At 37.4% G+C, this 19,391-nt stretch overlaps 1 protein-coding gene across 1 annotated transcript in view; it reads right to left on the bottom strand.

The window, feature by feature from the left end:
• Window positions 1–19,391, bottom strand: part of LOC145998589 (beta-alanine transporter-like) — a 200,077-nt gene that overhangs the window by 44,682 nt on the left and 136,004 nt on the right. Inside the window, exons 5-6 of the mRNA XM_083135031.1 lie at window positions 18,274–18,442; window positions 10,920–11,046 (exon numbers count right to left, since the gene is read on the bottom strand). Coding sequence (XP_082991157.1) covers window positions 10,920–11,046; window positions 18,274–18,442 — 296 coding nt within the window. The remainder of the gene's footprint in view (window positions 1–10,919; window positions 11,047–18,273; window positions 18,443–19,391) is intronic.

The raw sequence follows: 19,391 nt of genomic DNA, 5'->3' as shown, positions 1-19,391 counted from the left end.
TCTATGAGATATGTGTCAGGCTGTTTAGTTTTGCTGAGCTCTTGTTCATAGAACCTGCCTTTGAGAATTTCTCCTCGGTGGTCTTTTATTATATATGTGTTAAGGGTCCCGGGTTTAACTTGAACCACTGTAAATAATTCAGTACTCCAGTTTCTTGTAAAGCCTCTTTTGAATAAGTGCTTATATTTGCTGATTCTTACTTGATCACCCACCCTGTATTTGGCCCTTCTTGTTGTTGGCTGGTATCTAGGATAATAAACAGTGCTGATCAATTTTTCCTCATCAGATGAAGTTACTTCAGAGGGTTTCATGTTGATTGTGGAATGGACCGAGTTGTTATATTTATGTAGAAGTTCTGGAAGAATATTAAGCCATTTATAATTACCTTGGAGGGTAAATTGTTTATACATAAGATTTTTTAAGGTTCTGTTGAATCTCTCTACAATTGAGGCTTTGAGATCACTGTAACTCGAATAATGTTTTATTGCCTGGTTTTTAATAAATTGTTGAAACACAGAATTATAAAATTCTTTGCCATTATCTGTTTGCAAATAGCGCGGGGATCTTCCTGAATGATTGATGATTGTTCTGATGGCTTCTGTAACACATTTTCCAGTCTTGGATTTGAGTGGCACAGCCCAGGCAAATTTTGAAAATGTGTCTATGACAGTGAGTAGATACTTGTAGCCCTTGTTGATTTTGTCTAAGTTTTTCAACTGCCCACTTGACAACTCAATCAAGTCGCTCTGCCATAAATCATCTATGCCCTTTGTGACTACTGGCAGTCTCTTATAATTATGTCTGGCTTGTCTGTGTAATTCATCAACAACTAGACATAATATGTAAACAAGAATATTGCAACTATGGGGTGTTCAGCAGCTGATACTGCAGGATTTTCTAAATATAATTTATCCCCTATTTGTATTTTAAATTCCAGAGAGCCATCATCTTCAGTATAGGCTGTTTCTAATGTATTGGGGTCTGTAAAATCCTCCAATTCTACACTGGTGATTTTCACTTTGTTATCAGCATTTGTTATTGATAAGGTGGGGTAGTGGTGTGCCTGTGGCTGATGCCAATATTTGATCTTGATTGGTCTCAATGTGCCCCCAACAAAAAACTGGTAATAAAATTGTGCAGGGGACAGCATATATATTTTGCCGCCTGGTGTAAATGGTGAATCATATTCTTTGTTGGGGATGCTGTACAATTCAAGAATTACTGTATGTTTTGGATTCTCGATTATGCCTGTTATTTCTTTTTCTGCTGTGAGCAATCTGCTTGTTACAGATTCAAGGTGCTCATTGATGGTCCTAACAACATCATCGTGGCCTGGCTTTATTTTTATGTCCACAGCAAGTCTCTTGTATTGTTGCACAATCTCTTGAAGCTGGGTGGCAAAAACAGACAGAGCATTTGCTTGATTGGATTCCATGGTCCCTAGCTGTTGCTTGATATTAGCTACAATTTGCTGTAAATTTTCAACAACTGCCAATTTTGAATTTTGAGCAGTAAGATCATGGACCTGTCTTCTGATATCCTCAAACAGGGCATGCAGTTCATTAATATGTTGATTGGTTGGTAGAGTGGCCAGTGTCTGTGTGAGTTGTTTGATCTCTGTCTGGATATTCTTGATATCTTCTGATTTCAATATCCTATTCACTGCCCTCTTAATATTTTTAAGTTCCTGTGATGTAGGCAAATTTGACACTGTATTTTGCAAAAATTCAAGTGCCAATTTTACATTGTTTAATTCAGAAGCATCAGCCACATTTTGCATAGCATTTTGGAGCAGGGCTATATCTGCCTGAGAGGGTGTGGATTGCTGTAAAATTTCAAGCTTTGTTTGGATATCATCGATCAAGTGATGAAAATGAGATAGTTCAGATTCAGTGTTGAGGTTTTCAAGCTTTGTGATCTGTTGCTGGACACTGAAAAGTGTGTCTACAATACCGGGCAGGCGAGATTCTAGTACATTTGCCAAATCACTTTGCACTGCTGCTATTGTACCTTCAAGATGGGTTATGGAACTTTGAATTTTTCCAAAATCTTCATATGTTTCAAGTTGCAGCTTAATATTTGCCACACTCCGAGTTATTGCATTCAAAGCATCAGAAGATGGCAAATTGTTCATAAAATTTTCAAGTGTCTCAATTTTTTCTTTAACCTCGGCTATGGCATTGTTCAGAGGGTCCAGATTAGGTATTTGGAGTGATTGAATCTGTTCTTTTAGAGTGGAAATCAGTAGATCAAAATCTTCTTGTGATTTTATGCTTTTGACAATTGTTTGGAGTTGTGCCTGGACATTATTTATTTGCTCTTCCAATTGCTGTTTCAATTGCTCAGAGTTGGAGGCCTGGGTCTTAAATTTGGCTTGAAGAGCTGCTACAGCTTCTTCTAAACTTTGAAAATTATCTAATGTTGCCAAATCAGTATATTTCTGAAGCAATAATTTGAGTTCAGAATCAATTTTAAGAAGAGGGTCCATGCATTGTGATTGTAAATTTGTAATTTCTAATTGAAGACTGGCATTGAGTGTGGTTTGTAAAGCTTGTAAATCACTTCTTAATTTCTTGACTCTGACATCAAGCATCAGAATCTCATCACTGTGATCTTCATGTCTCGTATGACCAAATATATCATTAGGCATTTTTGTTTTAATGGTTATTTATTATTGAATATCTGATTCTTAATTCTATAAAAAAGGGTATAAGCTTGTCATAAGATCCAGGGACCTCAATATATAAGCAGTCACCAGCAGAAACAGTATATACAGTGCCAGAAATCATGTTTGAGTGCTTAATTCTATAAATATTTCTCCCTACTGAAATCTTGACATCACCCTCAGGGGTTGTAATAAATTGCAATTGACCACCTACAGGTAATTGGTAGTGGTTTAAATTATTGTTAAATATGTACAATGTTTTGCCTGTTTCATCATCAAGATCTGTAAGTATGCTGTTCAGATGAATAATTAACAAGCCACTCAGTTTAGACAGCATATCAGGAGAGGGTTGTGGTGTTGGTAGCTCCATAATAGCCTGTTTTTTGAACCCAAATAAGTTCATAGGCATGTTTATTTATTTCAAATCATGCTCTGTAATTGGGCATTGTTTGCTATTTTTCAAATCGCAATGACCCCATGGTAAAGTATGTATGCCACATGATAAAATGCATCTCTTATCATCATGTGGGTCCAGAGCCACTTTTCTTACAATATTTGAAGTCAATAAGTGATCCACACTCTGAATTCTATTTTCTGATGTTTTGATTGAATTCTGGGATTTGATGCAATTTTCATAATCTTCAAATTGGAGGTCTTTTTCAACAGTTACTTTGCCAATGCCCTTGGCCTTTTTGGCAACAGCACCACTACATGTTTCAAAGGTGTACATCTTGGCACTTAACCCAGCAAATTTCACAATAACATCACCAAGTGTCTCATCTTTTAACTTGCCAGGCACCTTTTTGTTGTGGGGTTGAATTCTTGTATGTTCACTGGTATCAAAGTATTGAAACAATTCAGGCTGTGACATATCTTGATAAACATCTTCTGTTTGAATATCAAGAATAAAACTATCCGTGTCCATGTACAATAATTTTACACGATCACCATAAAAAGGTTTCAACACATCATAATACAATGTTAACATATGTAATTTGGACAATTCCAATATTGCAGCCCCTTCATAAATAGGTTTATCAAATTTGATCTTTGTTTTCTTCATGTTGAAAAGTGCCATGTGCTCATCATAAATTCTTCTGTAATTGAAATTAGGCTTTGCAACCAATTTTTTGCTCCGGCTGGGGTCAGTAATTATTTTAACATCGGTATGTTTTCTGACATTTTCAATAGTTTTGCCATATACAGAATTCACCATCAATTTAAACAAGCCCTTATCAAATTGGCTCTTTGCAGATGTTCGAAGCTCCGTGTTTGTATCAATGTATGGTTTCAACCATCTTGAGTGCCTGAACCTTAAGACTTTTCCAATTTTGGTTACTTGAACACCATGACGCATCAGGAACTGGAGGTTTTTGTAATATGTGACATATCCCTGTTTCGGCTCCAGAGTCATCATGAGCTTCTTCTGGTTAGAGCCAGGTGAGCACTGAACCTCGGGAATTGGGGGCAGATCAGAAAATTTATTGTGCAAATCATCAGGAATTGTCAGATCAACCTCTAAGAAGAGGCCATAGTCACTGTCATCAAAATCCTGAAGATCCTCAATATTGAAATCTTCAACCCACTCAAGCCCTGCATATGGCAATTTATCCATCATGGCATGACCATAGAGGCTGTTTGCATCTACATAGAGTATATAATTTGATGGCCGTGCTGGATCATAATCAAGCATATGCTTGTTATTTGCTCTGGCATATCTCTGAGAACATTGCACCATCCCTCCTCTTATACATTTCTCCATAAACAGATACATATCTTGATCGTGGATCAGATCCAATTGCATTTTGGTGTTGAAAAACGTTGCAGCCCATGCTAGGCCCGGGGCACTGTAAAAATACACTGGGTCCAGTCCATAATTTTGCATGGAAGATTTTCTGAATGCTTGCAATATATCAGCTGAGAGGGTCACATCAAGTTTTAAATATGCCATGTGATAATCACCAAATGTCTTGCATTTTAAACTCTTCCACATCAACTGGGCATGGTGATAATCTTCATCAGTGATTCCAGATCCTCTGATTCTGCTGTAAAACGCTTCTTGTGGTGGCAGGGAACACTCATCAAATTTAGAAAAATCTGTAACATAGTCATATGGATATACACCCTTCCGCCTAATTAATTTCGGGTCCTGATTTGGAAACGAGGCACGTGTGATTTTGAATTGATCATCAGATAATTGATTTGCCAGTGTAGGCAGGCCAGCAGATAAAAATCTGTAAGAATCAAGAAATCTTATGTGAATAGGAACACCATTAACTTTAATTATCTTGCTAATAGCAATATATTTCTCATCATTTTCAGCTAAAATATTTAAATTCTGTTTCTCAAACCCCTCGTATCTGATCATATGATGGAAATCATAATTGGATGCTCCGTGGCAAAATATGGGGATAAATCTTGGTCTCTTGATCTTAATATTGCAGCTATTACACAGGGCCATTAAGAATTTACCATCTGTATGAGAATGGTGATGTACCTTGATATTTGTATCTGAAAATTCACAATCACATACCGGGCATTTTTCTGCTTTGTTGAAATCTTCAATCTGTTCCTCTGTTAAAGGCAACATAGGTTTTGATTTTAATAAGATGTTAGATGCTATGTCACGGCACTCATTTTCTATTCTATGTGCAAATATTTTGATGGCATTTGGTCCCACGTATGAATATTCTTTAATAACAACACCATCCCGTATAACCATATAACAAAAGCTGGAAGGTTCATGTTGCTGGTATGGTGTAATTGCAGATTCTTCTGGATCTGGGCTACAGAATGCAAGAGGTTTGAGGTTCGATTCAAAATCACAGGCAATATATGCTGGGTGTTCCAACAAGGCTTCAAACTTTTTGAATTTGCAATTTTCACTTGGATTGGGCATTACCATATGAACAGGTTTATGATTGCCACAGTATTTCAGATGCTCAATTAACTTGTTTTTTGCAATTTCTGCATTTTTTTCACGAACCCCATTCACCATTTTTTGACCATCAAATATAGTTAAGCATCTTCTGCACAACTTAAATATTGTATGAGTTTTGTCTAGTTGTGTTCTCACTAAAGCTTCAAAATTATGTATCAGAGTATAATGATATGTGCCATCCCCTTCAATTAAGAGCAGATCAATCGGAATAGCAGATTCATCATCAAGTGTACTGATTCTGAGAGGTGCTATCGGGCAATTGCCAGTGGAACAAATAAATACATTAATAGATAATTGTTTGCCATTGATGTGCCTGGCCCTTTTTTCAAATTTATCAATATTCTGAACAGACATTGGATATTCCAAACCCTCCATTGCATCGTCAAAAAGATGTTCATGCTGCTCGTAATAAGTTATTCTCTGAGGATTTCTTGAAACTGGATACAGAGCAGCTAAAATACACCACAAAAAGCATTTCTGATCGGTATTTTTTATATTGACCACGGCTCTTTTGTTTTTGATATTAGCAGGTAATGGCAGATATGTAGAACCTTTTAATGGGCTGAATTCAGAAATATGAACATATAACTTGTGCGGAGAGCCGCATAGGCTCCATCCTGACTCTTTTGCTGCAAATTCAGAGTGTTTCATGTTCAGTTGATCTATCAACCTGCTTATTATTCTGTCCGAATTTGTATTTGAATATACAGGTACAGTTTCTGTTAAGTGGGGATGTATAAATTTTGTGCCGTTTGGTTTCTTATATTGTACAAACAATTTAAGGGTCAGCTTATAAGAGCCATTTTGTGCATTAAGAATTGCCTGCAGATCAGAATTTTTACTGTTCAAAAAATTCTTAATTCCACATCTTGGCTCTGATACAAACCGGTGATCCCTTAATTGGCCGTTAAAACTGCTACGGATGGGTTCATAGCGTGGCTGCTTTGCAGGTCCAGCATTAACAGGTGCTTCGTGTTTTCTTTTCAGACCAGATGTGGATGGTTGTGGGGGCAATGCAGAGCAAGTATCTTTATGTTTATATGTAAAATATTCCATGTTATATTCTCTATGGCATTTGGGGCAAATTATTGTGGGAGTTCTGTATTTGTCCGGGTTACAAATTTTTTGATGCTTGGCCCAATTAGAACTGGATATATTCTTATTGCATTGATTGCAATATTTTTGATTCGGCATTTTTGCTGTTGTTTATTATATACAATTTCCTGGGTTTCAATTCAAAACTTTATACTGGGTAAAAATATCAGTTGAGTTCAGCACTGTGCTGTGTATGTGTGTGTAGGTGTGTATGTGTGTATACACTTAATATTTTTGGCTTTGGTATTTATATACAATTTCTTGGGTTTCAAATCTAATCTCTATGGATTAATATTAATAATATTAATCTTATGACAGGTTGTAAAGCCAATAGCTTACAAGTGGAAAAAGAGAATAAATATTCATTCACACTATCCCAGCGCAAATACCTGTACAGACATGCAGGACATGGGACAAATATAAGCTTGACTCTAAATATGAGTAGATTACAACAAATATCAGATTTTATATTGTTCAGGCCTGTAAGTATGAGAAGCACTGTTTCAACACATCTGTTCCCCACAGTCACTCACACAATACTGGGTGATGCAATACACGGGAATTTCTGTAAATACTGGCGCTGAGGAGAACGTGCAAAACAAAAATCAATACTACCGTCTCGGGAATTGTACACACTGACACAGAGAGGGAAACATGCAAGCACGGAGCAATTCTAGAATTGAACCTGGTTTCCAATTGAACTTAAACCTGAAGTAAATATGTATAGGTGGGTATGGATACAAGTTTATGGACAAAAATCTGGCTGATGCATTTTTTGTAAATATGAGCAAATCTGCTTGAGGGGGGGGGGTTGATACTTTCCGAAACAAAACTCTTGGGTTAGGCAGGTGCTACACTTGAACAAAAAACTCATATGAACATGTTGAGCAAGTTTTAAGTATAGCAAATCTGCTGGAGGGAGGGCTCGTACTTTCTGAAAAATTCCCGAGGGCATTTTTACAAAAATCTTGGATTAGGCAAGAGTTCCACACTTGAGCAAAAAACTCATGTAGGCATGTTGAGCAAGTTTTAAGTATAGCAAATCTGCTGGAGAGGGGCTCGTACTTTCTCGTGCTGTCCGTAGTATCAATACCACTACTTAAACACTTACGACGGGGCAATCCATTGTAGAACATTCTCTGTAGTTTATAATGCTTCACCGCCTCCTCAGTTTTGAAATAGCGAATGCAATTGACGGTCCACGTGCACGTTTAATATTGGCCGGGCGTCGGAAGAAAGCACAATTTAACAATGGAACGCAACGTGCACAAAACAATGATATCCCTCACAAAACAAAACACAGCATGCAGAATTTCAATCCGACAGTGTTGCCACATGCAGCGCGATCACAACAGTGGTGAAGTTACTTTCGTAAAATGACTTGCCTCCTTTTTCCCCTGTATTCAACTGACTTCCCCTGTAGGCGAAATCTTCAAGATTTAATTTCTCAGTGACTAACCTCCCTGTTGTTCTGACATTGCGTCCACATCATTCAAGCTACATGAATCTGCTGTAAACTCATTTTCGACCATTTACTGACTTCCCTCCCCATTTTCCCTGTAGTCTTCAAATGAAAGTTACCAATGCCCAAGGTACAGCGCCTTGAATAACGTAGTGTGGAAAACGGCACAGTTCTGCGCGCTCTGGCTGGTTCCACTCGAAAATGATCCGCTAGAGGCGCTGGTGTTGACCCCGATGCTTGGTATTCGACTGCTTATAATGGAAGTAAATGGAGTTTTCGCTGCAATGTCTGATTCTTTTACATGAAGCATTTCTATGAATGTGATAATTGCTATGATATTTGGTACAGTGGTCGCCAAGATATTAACGAACATTCTAGACAGTCGAACACGACCTGTTATCGTCATACTTTCGTTAATAATACGGGAGAAAAAATAAGCGTGGAATGCTCTTGGCAACTAAATTTTTATGTATTCATTAGGTTCATTATTATTATCATCATCATCATTTCTTTTAAAGATATACACACTGAAGCATTTGTATTTTGGATATTTACTGTCTCTTTTCTTCCGCTTTAAACTAATCGCGGCGATGATGATAATGATGATTCCATGAAACGACAAGGGGAACCCCACAAAACTTTCTTAGTGCCATCAACATGAGTGTAAGGAAACTTTCAAACCAATGGGACAAGCGACATGGGATGTTTACACTGTCACACTAGTGACACACACTTCCAGACTGTAAAATAGTATTCATTGCACATGAGGGTCCAAACAGCAAACGACACGTTCATATGGCGTATTCGCGTGCTACTTGTTACTTCGGTCGGAAAGTTCCTTAAAGGAAGGGTGCTCAGACCAAAGTGACGCGCTACAGGGGGAGTTCCCAACTAAGTGACAAGCAACATGGTGGCTTCAGTCTATTGGCAAGCGTTCGCTGCTAATTGTGCGAACAACAGATAGGCGACACGAAAAACCGCACATTACAACAACAGATCTAGGCGACACGATAAGTCGCTTTGTCGCTTGTGCGTCGCTCAAACTGGGCCATTTCCTCAATAGTTTGCAACATGTTGCCGTGGTTTGTTGTTCGCGCATGCGCGATGCAATGAGTGTCTTGCTTTAGGGAGATTGCGCACCAAAGCGACAAGGGGCACGCGACACTTATCGCTTGAGGATTTCACCATCCGAACGCTGGCCTGTGCTTCCCGTCATGCCGCTACGATGTGAAATGTTGCTCTTGATTGTCTCGTTTCCAAGCAACATGTGTCGCTTCGGTGTGAAAGTTACCTTGGACCGAAGGACCCGTGTCGCTTTGGTGTGAAATCCTCGTATCGTTTGTCGCGTGTCGCTTTGGTGTAAAATCTCCTCGAGGAAACGGTGCAGTCAGAGCTTGTGTCCCTACGGTTCGAAAGGCTGCATTGATTACGGACTGCCCGCTTCCAAGCGACACTTGTGGTTTGTCGCCTCGGTATGAAATATCTCTCAGGATACTATTTATATTCTAATAACATAGAAAAATAAAACTCTAGTACACAATCCAACACCTGACGTCCGGAATCACTTTGCGATGTTTCTTCTTGTGTTACGCATACTATTTATTTATTAATTTTATTTTACTTTTCTTTCCAAATTAATGTCATTTCGTGACTGCAAATCACTCCACAAATATAACTGTTTCCATCAATTCACGTACCGCCTTTCAAGACAAACAAATCTACATAATATATTCCAAAAACTAACAAAACCGCATTACTTTCATAAGGAAATTAGCACCGAGATTGATCGCACTGCCATCTATGTTTCTCATCCGTCTGGGGAATTAGTTTCTTGGGTCGTTTTCCACACTACGTTATTCAAGGCGCTGTACCCAAGGTGTCTCATGTTCACGGCGGTGAAGTTGGATACTAGTTAATTCCACAATATGCTACGATTCCTCTGCTTCACGATAAGGGAATTTGAAACCTTTAAATGAACATCATAACAATCAATTAAATATTGTAAGCAACAAAATATTTTGAAGAACAATAATGGTATCATGAAACTAAATGTTTTCTTATGTAAACTCACGGAAATATTTAACAATTACATACAGCTCTCTTCTTTTAAAATATTTATATTTTACAGTAGCACATACACATGACGTCTTACGATTTTCAATAATATAGGAATTCCACTTTAGAACTCAAGCACCCATAATTATCACACACAAGTAGGTAGGCTCAAGTGAAAATCAATGCAAAAAATCAATACTGTATTTGCAAACTTTATACTGTTTTCGAATAAGCTCTGTTAACCGGGTCTCCTTTATCAGAGAAGTAATTGTAATTACACTAAAGCTTTACACTCTCCGTGAGTTTTTAGATGAATACTATGGTACAAATTAGTTTTTTACTCGATTGGTGATGCCCGATATAGAGATTATTAATATCCATGTATCGTTGTGCATAAATAGGCTTAATTTACTACAAAATTCTGTTATGCCACGGTTTTGGAAAGTAAATGTCCAAACATGGGAGTTTCTATTTAAACAAAGGACAAACAAAAACAAAATCCATCGTATCTGTCTGGTTAATTAATTAATTAAGGAGATTAATGAAACTTTTATGTTCTTCAAACAATATTTACAATTCTATATCGGATCGATATAATATAGCTTTTCGATTAACTTTATTCATCACTACCTTATTATTTATACTGCTATGTACTACGGTGTACCTAGGTAAATTAAAATACACCATCAGAGAAACCTTACCTTCATTTGAACCATGTAGTTGGCGGGCAGCGTTTTCTTATTGACCCTTGCCATCATATAGATAATCTTCTCGGCTTCATCAAACCGACCGCGAGCTAGCAGCCATCTTGGAGACTCAGGCAAAACCCTTGAAAAAAGGAAAAATTCAAATGTATACAACATTGATAGGTAGCTTTTTGTGTGCGTAAGCGTGCGAGTGTGTTAGTGTGTATAGTTATGAAGTCCACACACACTTACAGACATGTATAATTGGAGCACATCTCGACGTGTACTTTGTACATATCGGAGGTGTATATATATATATATATATATATATATATATATATATATATATATATATACATATACATTCATACATACACACACACACACACACACACACACACACACACATATATATATATATATATATATATAGATAGATAGATAGATAGATAGATAGATAGATAGATAGATAGATAGATGTGTGTGTGAGAGAGAAAGAGTGTGTGTGTGTGTATGTGTGTGGAAGTTGTATAATACAGATAAACGGAAGTACAACAATGAAAGAGCTTTAAATATTAGTTGTTTTTCAAACCGTTTTCAGTTGATCATAACAGTTCTTAAGGAATAGTTTGTAGCTTTTACGAAAGATACATGCAGTGTTGAATTCAGACACTTTCCTCTGGGAAGATCTCAAAATTCACGGGGGGTAATACGTGTCATAGGCATCAATTTATAATAGTAAAGAGAAAACAATACTAATATTTTAAAATTGCCCCTTACTGCTGACATGTAATTAGATTAAGTGCAATTAGCTATAATTAACTACTATTTTAAGAATGAGATTATGAAAATCAATAAAATAATATTATAGCTTGCAATAATTTATATTCACAGCAAACTAAGCCGATTAGGCTTTCTACAGCATCTTTGTGGATGACATCATCAATGAAACTTTTTGTGAGTTCTTTGTTATCCTGAGTTCACACCTCACACAAGCTTCAAGCGTATCGTGATCCATCATATTTCTTAATTAAGCAGTTATCAAAACGGGATAATTTAGATTCGTTAATTATTTGTACTTTTAATTTTAAAGAGGACTGAACAAGTGCTTATTTCTACGAAAAAAAAGAAAACATAAAACTATGTTCTACGTTAGATTAAAGTGAATGGAAGAAAACCAAAATAAATATGACTGCCAAATTTCTCAGTTACTGTCTGAATGCTTTGCCAGATTACTAAAGTTTGTGACTTTGTTGTCTTTGAAAGAGATAGAGAGAGAAACTCTTTGAACGGTGCCCTCTGTGGAAGGCGTCTAAGCTTCAGGTCCCTGCCCTGTCACTACTGTTCCTGAGAAACTGGAGTAGTTGTAATTTGAACTTTCACGTCTCATTCCTTCAAAATAATAATAATAATAATCAGAAGAAGAAAGCTCATAGTTGAGTACTTGTCCAACTGTTCTATAACATCACCAGTGGCGGTCCTTGGGTTCTAAAACTAGGGGTCAAATAGCTAAAACGGTGGGTGCAAGAACAGTTTACTTTCCCTTGGTAGATACTACAAGGGTTGGATAAAAAGTAATGGCAACACTGGTATAATTGGTACTTGACTGTATTGGCAGAGGAGCACGTGTTACATTCCTTCAAAGTAATCGCCCCTCATCTCTACGACCTTCTGTCACACGTATGGAAGGCGTCGTACACCGTCAGCGCGTCCATCTCTGTCGATGTCCCGCACTGACCGCCCTATAGCAAGTATGATGGCTTCGCGCGTGTCGTAGTGCTTCCCGCCCAGTGGTTCCTTCATTTTGGCAAAAAGGTCGTAATCACACGGTCTCATAATGGTGAATACGGCGGATGTTCCAGTACCTCCCACTACCAGTTATGCAGGAGCGCCGTCACATTGTTCGAAGTGTGACATAACACCTTGCATTGTCATGCAGGGTGATGGGAGACCGTGCCAGAACGTGCCGTCGCTTCCTTCTTAATGCGAGACGAAGGTGGTGTTGCAAGAAGGTGCAGAAGTAGGCTGCGTTGACCGTCTGCCTGAGAGACGTTGTTCTTCTTGCCTAAACATATTGTTAGGGCGCTTGCACTCTCGTCATCTGCTTCAGAGCACTGCTGTTTTTGACTGAATAACATACGATCGCTCCCACTCACTATACTTCCTCGTCTGACATTCCTTTATCAGCCACGAAACGCTTGTGGCGCTGTGACTCGCCCCTTTCACGGGACAGCAGTGTTGCCATTACTTTTTATCCAACCCTTGTAGAGAAGGTTTTGCATAGTGCGGGAGCAAAAGAAGCAAAAAGTAGTGTGCAACTGCCCCCCTCCCACGCCCTCCCTAATCGCCGCTACTGAACATCACTGAAATTAAGTCACTTAGAAAGTGTTAGTGATAACTAGACGTCAGATTTTAGGTTTTTAACCTATTTTGTTTCCTTTACAGGTATGTAAGAAATAATAAGTCACGTCAGCGTTTCGTTAAAAAACGCATCGACTGATGAAGTTTTATACTGCCTAAAAAAACTATTTTGCTTTTTAGAACCTATTTTAGGTTTATGCGCCTAAATCAAGCCTTTTTTTAGGTTTTTATGTTTTTAAAGCTTTTACAGGATTTTTATGTCACACAGAGGCATTTGCTTTGTTTGGTCACGAAAAAAATCAATGACGAAGTGTTTGAAATGTACTCTCTGTCGATTTCCCTTCCTCCAAGTCCATGGTGATTTTTCAAAGCTCTAAACAATGCAAAATTGTCTGGTGCCACTGTTACCTGTACAATCCAAAGTGCATACTTCTGATCTGTGTGGTCTTGCTCACTTTCGCGTCACTTCGGTGCTTTGTGGCATTCACGTCTTGCAAACTAACATTTCAACATTGATGTTTGCACCACTGACTATGTTTTGTTGAAAGATTATTTTCAGCATATAAGATGATCTTCACAGACAAAATTGCGGAGTTTGACTGTGGATAACATGAAAAAATATTTTTGCCTAAGTATACGGCGAAGAGTGAATTTTAATAGCAAATTTCCAATGGTAAGTTCTGCCATCGCCGAAGGGTTAGGCAACACACATAACGTTATGCAAGATACTGCGTATTTCAGCACATAGGTGTCCCATTTTCATTGCCGGTGACTGTACCTAATCAATATTTTTCAGGAATGTTGAACTATTTTAAGTTTTTTTGAACCTACTTCAAGATTATTCGAGCCTAACAAGATTTTTAGGGTCTATTTTAGGATTTTTAGAACCTATTTTAACAGCTTTTGAGAAATATTATTCTTTTTGCGAATTGCACAGTATATTGAAAGACGAATTTATGTAACTGTACTTGCCATGTGATGAAGTAACTTTTGCATACTGATAATATTTCTAACCATACCGGCACAGTGCTGACGCTTTTAAGTGTGCAAAAAATAAGAAGAAAAAATATTTGTACCAACTGGTTCATGATATTGTTGGGGACGAGTTCATGTATTATAAACGCCATATGGTTAAATATCAGGAGTGAGTTGGGACGAATTCATGAATTACTAATCTACGAGGGAAGTCAAAAAATTAGTTGCACTTGCCCATAACATTTAGTCGGAGAAAGACATTATGATGAACGTGGCTGGGAGTGAGTAACTGTTATGCCATGGATGTTAGGGATCGGACGTTATCAATGGTGAAAATGTCATGTCGGTTGGAAGTGCCGTCGAAACTCGAAGTGCGCGCAGTGACACTAATTGACTGAAGTGTATAGTGATAAAGCGATTTCGTATCAGATTATTGCATGATGGTGTGCGTTGTTCGAGAATGGAAATACGGATATTGAGAAAGACTACCAGCAAGAAGGCTGTTAACTGCAACAATGTTGAACATGTTAGTACATGTTAATGAACTGATTCGTAGTCCATTTTCATGTCTTTGGGCCTATGACAGAAGAACTTGCGAAGCGGGGTTTATCATTCCGATGAGGAAGTTAAATCTGCGGCGCAAGAATGGTTATCGAAAGTTGGACGGGAATTCTTCGAACAAGTAATAGAAAAACTCCTGTCACGCTATGACAAATATTTGAAAAGAGTTTGGAATTATGTAGGAATGTAGTGTTGGTAGTGTACTTTCATGTAAATACAATAACTGTCCTACGCTATTTCTTTCATGCTAGTGCAACTAACTTTTTGACTGACCCACTTAATTCGGAACGAATTCTTAAAACCGGGGCTACAGCATAACAGGTTGCTGGAAGAAATTCTACACATTGCTATTTAGCAACGATCTGTTATTTCATTTTCAAAATCATTGTCGAAGATATTTCAGTGTAGTCAAGTCTTTCGTTTGATTCTCACGCAAAGTCGAAACTGTTTTTCAAAATACTGACGCTTCCGTAACGTTCATGCATTGCCCAACGAAACTTTTTCCTCTTCGCTCTTGTCTCAACCTCCATTAGCACATCAAAGGCAAGCCTTGTTATCCTTCGTGTAACAATGTATCTTTGTCGGGATGAAATTAACATGTCTATTCCCACGGTACCACCCGCAGAGTTTGTACGGAAGCTGCGAAACGTTTGAAGTTTATAAAGGTGTATTATTTTCGTAAAAGAAAGAAAATAATAATAAAAATAAATAGGGTGTGAATTAATTGCAGGGATGGTGACGTTGAATGGTGGTCTGATGAAATGAATGATAGATAAAGACGCATGCCTGGGACTTCACTAACCATTTTCCACGGAAGCCGTTAAGAAATTTAATGTCGCACTAGACCTTTGGCTTGAAACAGGAAAGCTTTAATTGAAAATTACTATTCTCTTGAAAAAACACTACCACATTTCAAATTCTGAAAAATTACATCTGCTTAAACTTTATTCTAGAACATTCAAGTTAATCTTCGAGCGGTTTGCTTCCACTGACTAGATACTCATGGCAATGTAAGACTATTTTGTATCAGCGTCGAGACCCGGGTTCGAGTTTCGGGATGGGCTACTTAATTCCCCCTGACGTCCCTGCATAAGTAAGTGGCTGTGGTGTTCACATTAATAGGTACCTGATGGCAAAGTTGGGGTGGTGAAAGCTGATCGCATCATTTTCACTATGACCGAGATTGACAATGTCCGAACCCTCCCTCCCTTCATGGTCCTCTCTGCACATTTGCCTTCAGTGCATATTACTTTATTCCTACATTACTTTTCTGAGAAACGCATCTTTCTGAAAGATTTCCTTATTATATTGGGTGAAGATATATTGTTGCTATTATTCCATTCTGAGATACGAAATACAGTCACACCAACAATGAAATCCTGTGTGATTAAATACACCTTGAAAATCTATAACCAGACATTTTTTACGGGCCAAAAATATATCAGGCTTATCTTTTAAGATGTTTCCTACATCAAGAGACCATTATTTGTTAGAAATTTCTGTAGATTTTTAGGTCTTTTTTAAGTAACGTATTAATCTGACTGTATTTTCTCCTTTACTTCATCTTAGAGAAAGTTTTATCAACTTTCATATTTCAACGGTGACATTCTGTCATCCTTAAAGAACGTAATTTATTATGTCATCTTTGCTACCTCATCGTGCGTTACTCGTGCATATCCTGAGGAAGCATAAGAGAGATTCTGGCTCCAAAAAATGAACCACTCCTGCGATAAAATCCTGCATTTCTAAATGTATGATACAGACTTCACGTGTTTTGAATATACCGCTTTACTTTGTAAATTGCAATCTCAGAACAAGACAGATAAACTGGTCAAAATGTGTGCGTTTTTCCTGCAGGTAATATATGGACTGAAATAATTAATAAAAATAAAGAACAAATTATATTAAAAATTTCACCTAATAAATAAAATATAAACAACTAAAAATTTATTACTAGAATTAAGCCAACAACCCTGGGAAGGTTATACTTCATATAAAATCATGAAAACGAATAAGAAAATCTATACCCTCCCAACAATAAAATTCTTGAAGCTGGTTCTATGTTAAATTCACGATCTCGCCCCAAAAGGTTCCGTGTTCAAGTCCGTCTGGGCATGAGTGATCAACTTCATCCCATCACCATTCATACACATCGTCGGGATTAGCCCAGAGAGACAGAAAAGCGACGTTAGAAAAAAAATATTTTGGCCCGGAGGGAAATAAGCTATCTTAACTGTTTCACAACCAACTGTTGAACGCCTCTAATGGCAATTTCCCAAGTAAGGACTGTGAAATGTTTATGAAAAATTTAGTCCTCTCAATAGTGGAGCAAGGGACTATTATCTACTAGACCGAGGAAAATGAAACCACAGATGTGGTATACCTTTGTCAATTTTTTATATTTTCTTTTGATTTTATTTAATTTCATTTACTTCATTCTAGACGAAATAAATATTGATTCACCCCTGGTTTGTTAGGCAATCTTAGAGATCTTTCTCAACTACAGACTACTGCGCAAAGATACAAGTATGTTGTAAATCTCGAAAAAACTCTTTGTTGAATGTGGCAAAATATGAATTATCGCAAGTAGTTTTGATGTGAACATTTAAGTAGAAACTGGTCAATTTACATATTTTGTCTTGTTTTTTTTAGGTATTTTCCTTTTTTAATAATCTACAGGAAAACAGTAGAATTGTATTTGTAAATGCTCTTTCCTGCATATTTTTATTCGTATTTTAGCGACTAGTTTTTAAGTTTTTACGATAAATTTGATGCATGTTTGTTTTCCTATATTTCAGTGCATATAAATCGCCAGTCTAATTATTACTTGAAACCAAATTTTGACACTTGTGCTAACCGGTCCCGGGTTCGAATTTTGGACTGGGCATGGGTATTCTTGTGAGTATTCCTTCATGAATTTTATCATATCATTACTCATTCCCATCTTCGCGATTTGCCAAAAGTGGCACAAAAGCGAAATAAAGTAAGGCAAATCAATCAATGAAAGGCAAATTGTGACACTTGCGTTACACGTATGAGTGAAGATATTCCTAAATTGATAATGCGTAGACCTACAATAAACGTATTAACACAATTGATTTGCAGTAGACAGTATTGAAATTAAGAATCCAAAAATTAATAATGGCCGAATACGAGTGGTTTTTATTGCTTGAGTTGGTATATTTTATTTCACATTTCTGCCACTTTTGGCTAGCATCGAAGATGAGAATGAGTGATGATATGATGCTAACCCCTCCGCCAAAGAGACCGGCCAGAAGAGGTTTTAACTAGCCAAGAGAATATAAGAACAATATTGCCCCTCGTACGCCTTACAAGTCGGCAGCCTAGAACTACAGGAGAGTGAAACAAGTTGCATGGATGTTTGTTCAGGATATGTCGACTTGTGCTTTTGAAAAGGAATGGATATTTGTAGGGATAGATATAAAAAGGGGGTTGTTGCAAGTGCACTTACCACCAGTAGAGGAAGAACGAGAGGAAAGGGATGGAGGTGGCGAGTGAGAGCTGTCTCCAGTCCCTCACGAAGTACACAACACCCGCCAGCAGCACCAGTCCTAGGGAGTAGGCTATGTTGGTGAGGATGGTGCACGTTGTTCGCCATGATGGTCCCACCAGCTCTATTGCTACAAAGAAACAATGAAATATTGTGTTGAACAAGACACTGATTCTTTTTTTTACAATCTTATCAATGAAACAGTAATTTAATACAAGAGTACTACTTTGTCAGTCCCATATCACATGCACTATTTTATGTAGCATGCGATGTTATTTCAAATACCTCAAGGAAAAGTTAATGGGAAGAGGACAGGAATATAATCTTTTCATATTAATTCTGTAAAATGGCTGATATTTGTTTTACAAAATTCATATTTAAATTTCCGTAAAAATAAAAATACTTGTGTTATAAAACAAGATTTCATTTTTTGAAATCAATATTGTAAATTTAAAATAGCAAAAACAATATTAGCTCCTTTCCATATCCATACACTCTTATATCCTGTAATTTAGTTTCGGTTAACAAATTTACATTTATGGAATTTATCCCTTAATTAGAATCCTGGCAACAATATTATCTTTTGTTAATGACGTCCGTTGAAAATGTACTAATGTTATTTAAGGTATTTGTATATTCGATTGATTATTTAGTTAATTTTTCATATTTAGCTTCGCTTTTCTGACACTTTTGGCTGATGGTGACGATGAGGATAACTGGTGATGTGATTAAATTGATGAAAGGTCACTTACAAAGAACACCCATGCCCAGGCCAGACATGCTAACCACTACGCCACAGAGGTCAGCTTGCGTATTCGATTCTCCACTGTGCTTATGATGATGAAATCATGTGTCAAAGTACGTATAAAGTACAATCAACTGCATTTCCTTCACATATATTGCACATATACAGGGTTATTTAAAACGGATGCTGCAAAAGAAAAAAATTATTTATTCACACCTGAACAGGTACCGCAACTGATGGTATGAATTGGCCGAGTTTTACACGCACGTTATAGTTATTCGCTGTTGATACAGTGGTATATGTCAAGACGCTAATTCCCTGCGTCAAAAAGAGC

Source organism: Lepisma saccharinum, chromosome 14, assembly GCF_977018435.1.
Source record: "Lepisma saccharinum chromosome 14, izLepSacc3.1, whole genome shotgun sequence".
Taxonomy (NCBI): Eukaryota; Metazoa; Arthropoda; class Insecta; order Zygentoma; family Lepismatidae; genus Lepisma; species Lepisma saccharinum.
The sequence above is the reverse complement of the archived record's forward strand: the minus strand, read 5'-3'. Positions and strand labels throughout refer to the sequence as shown.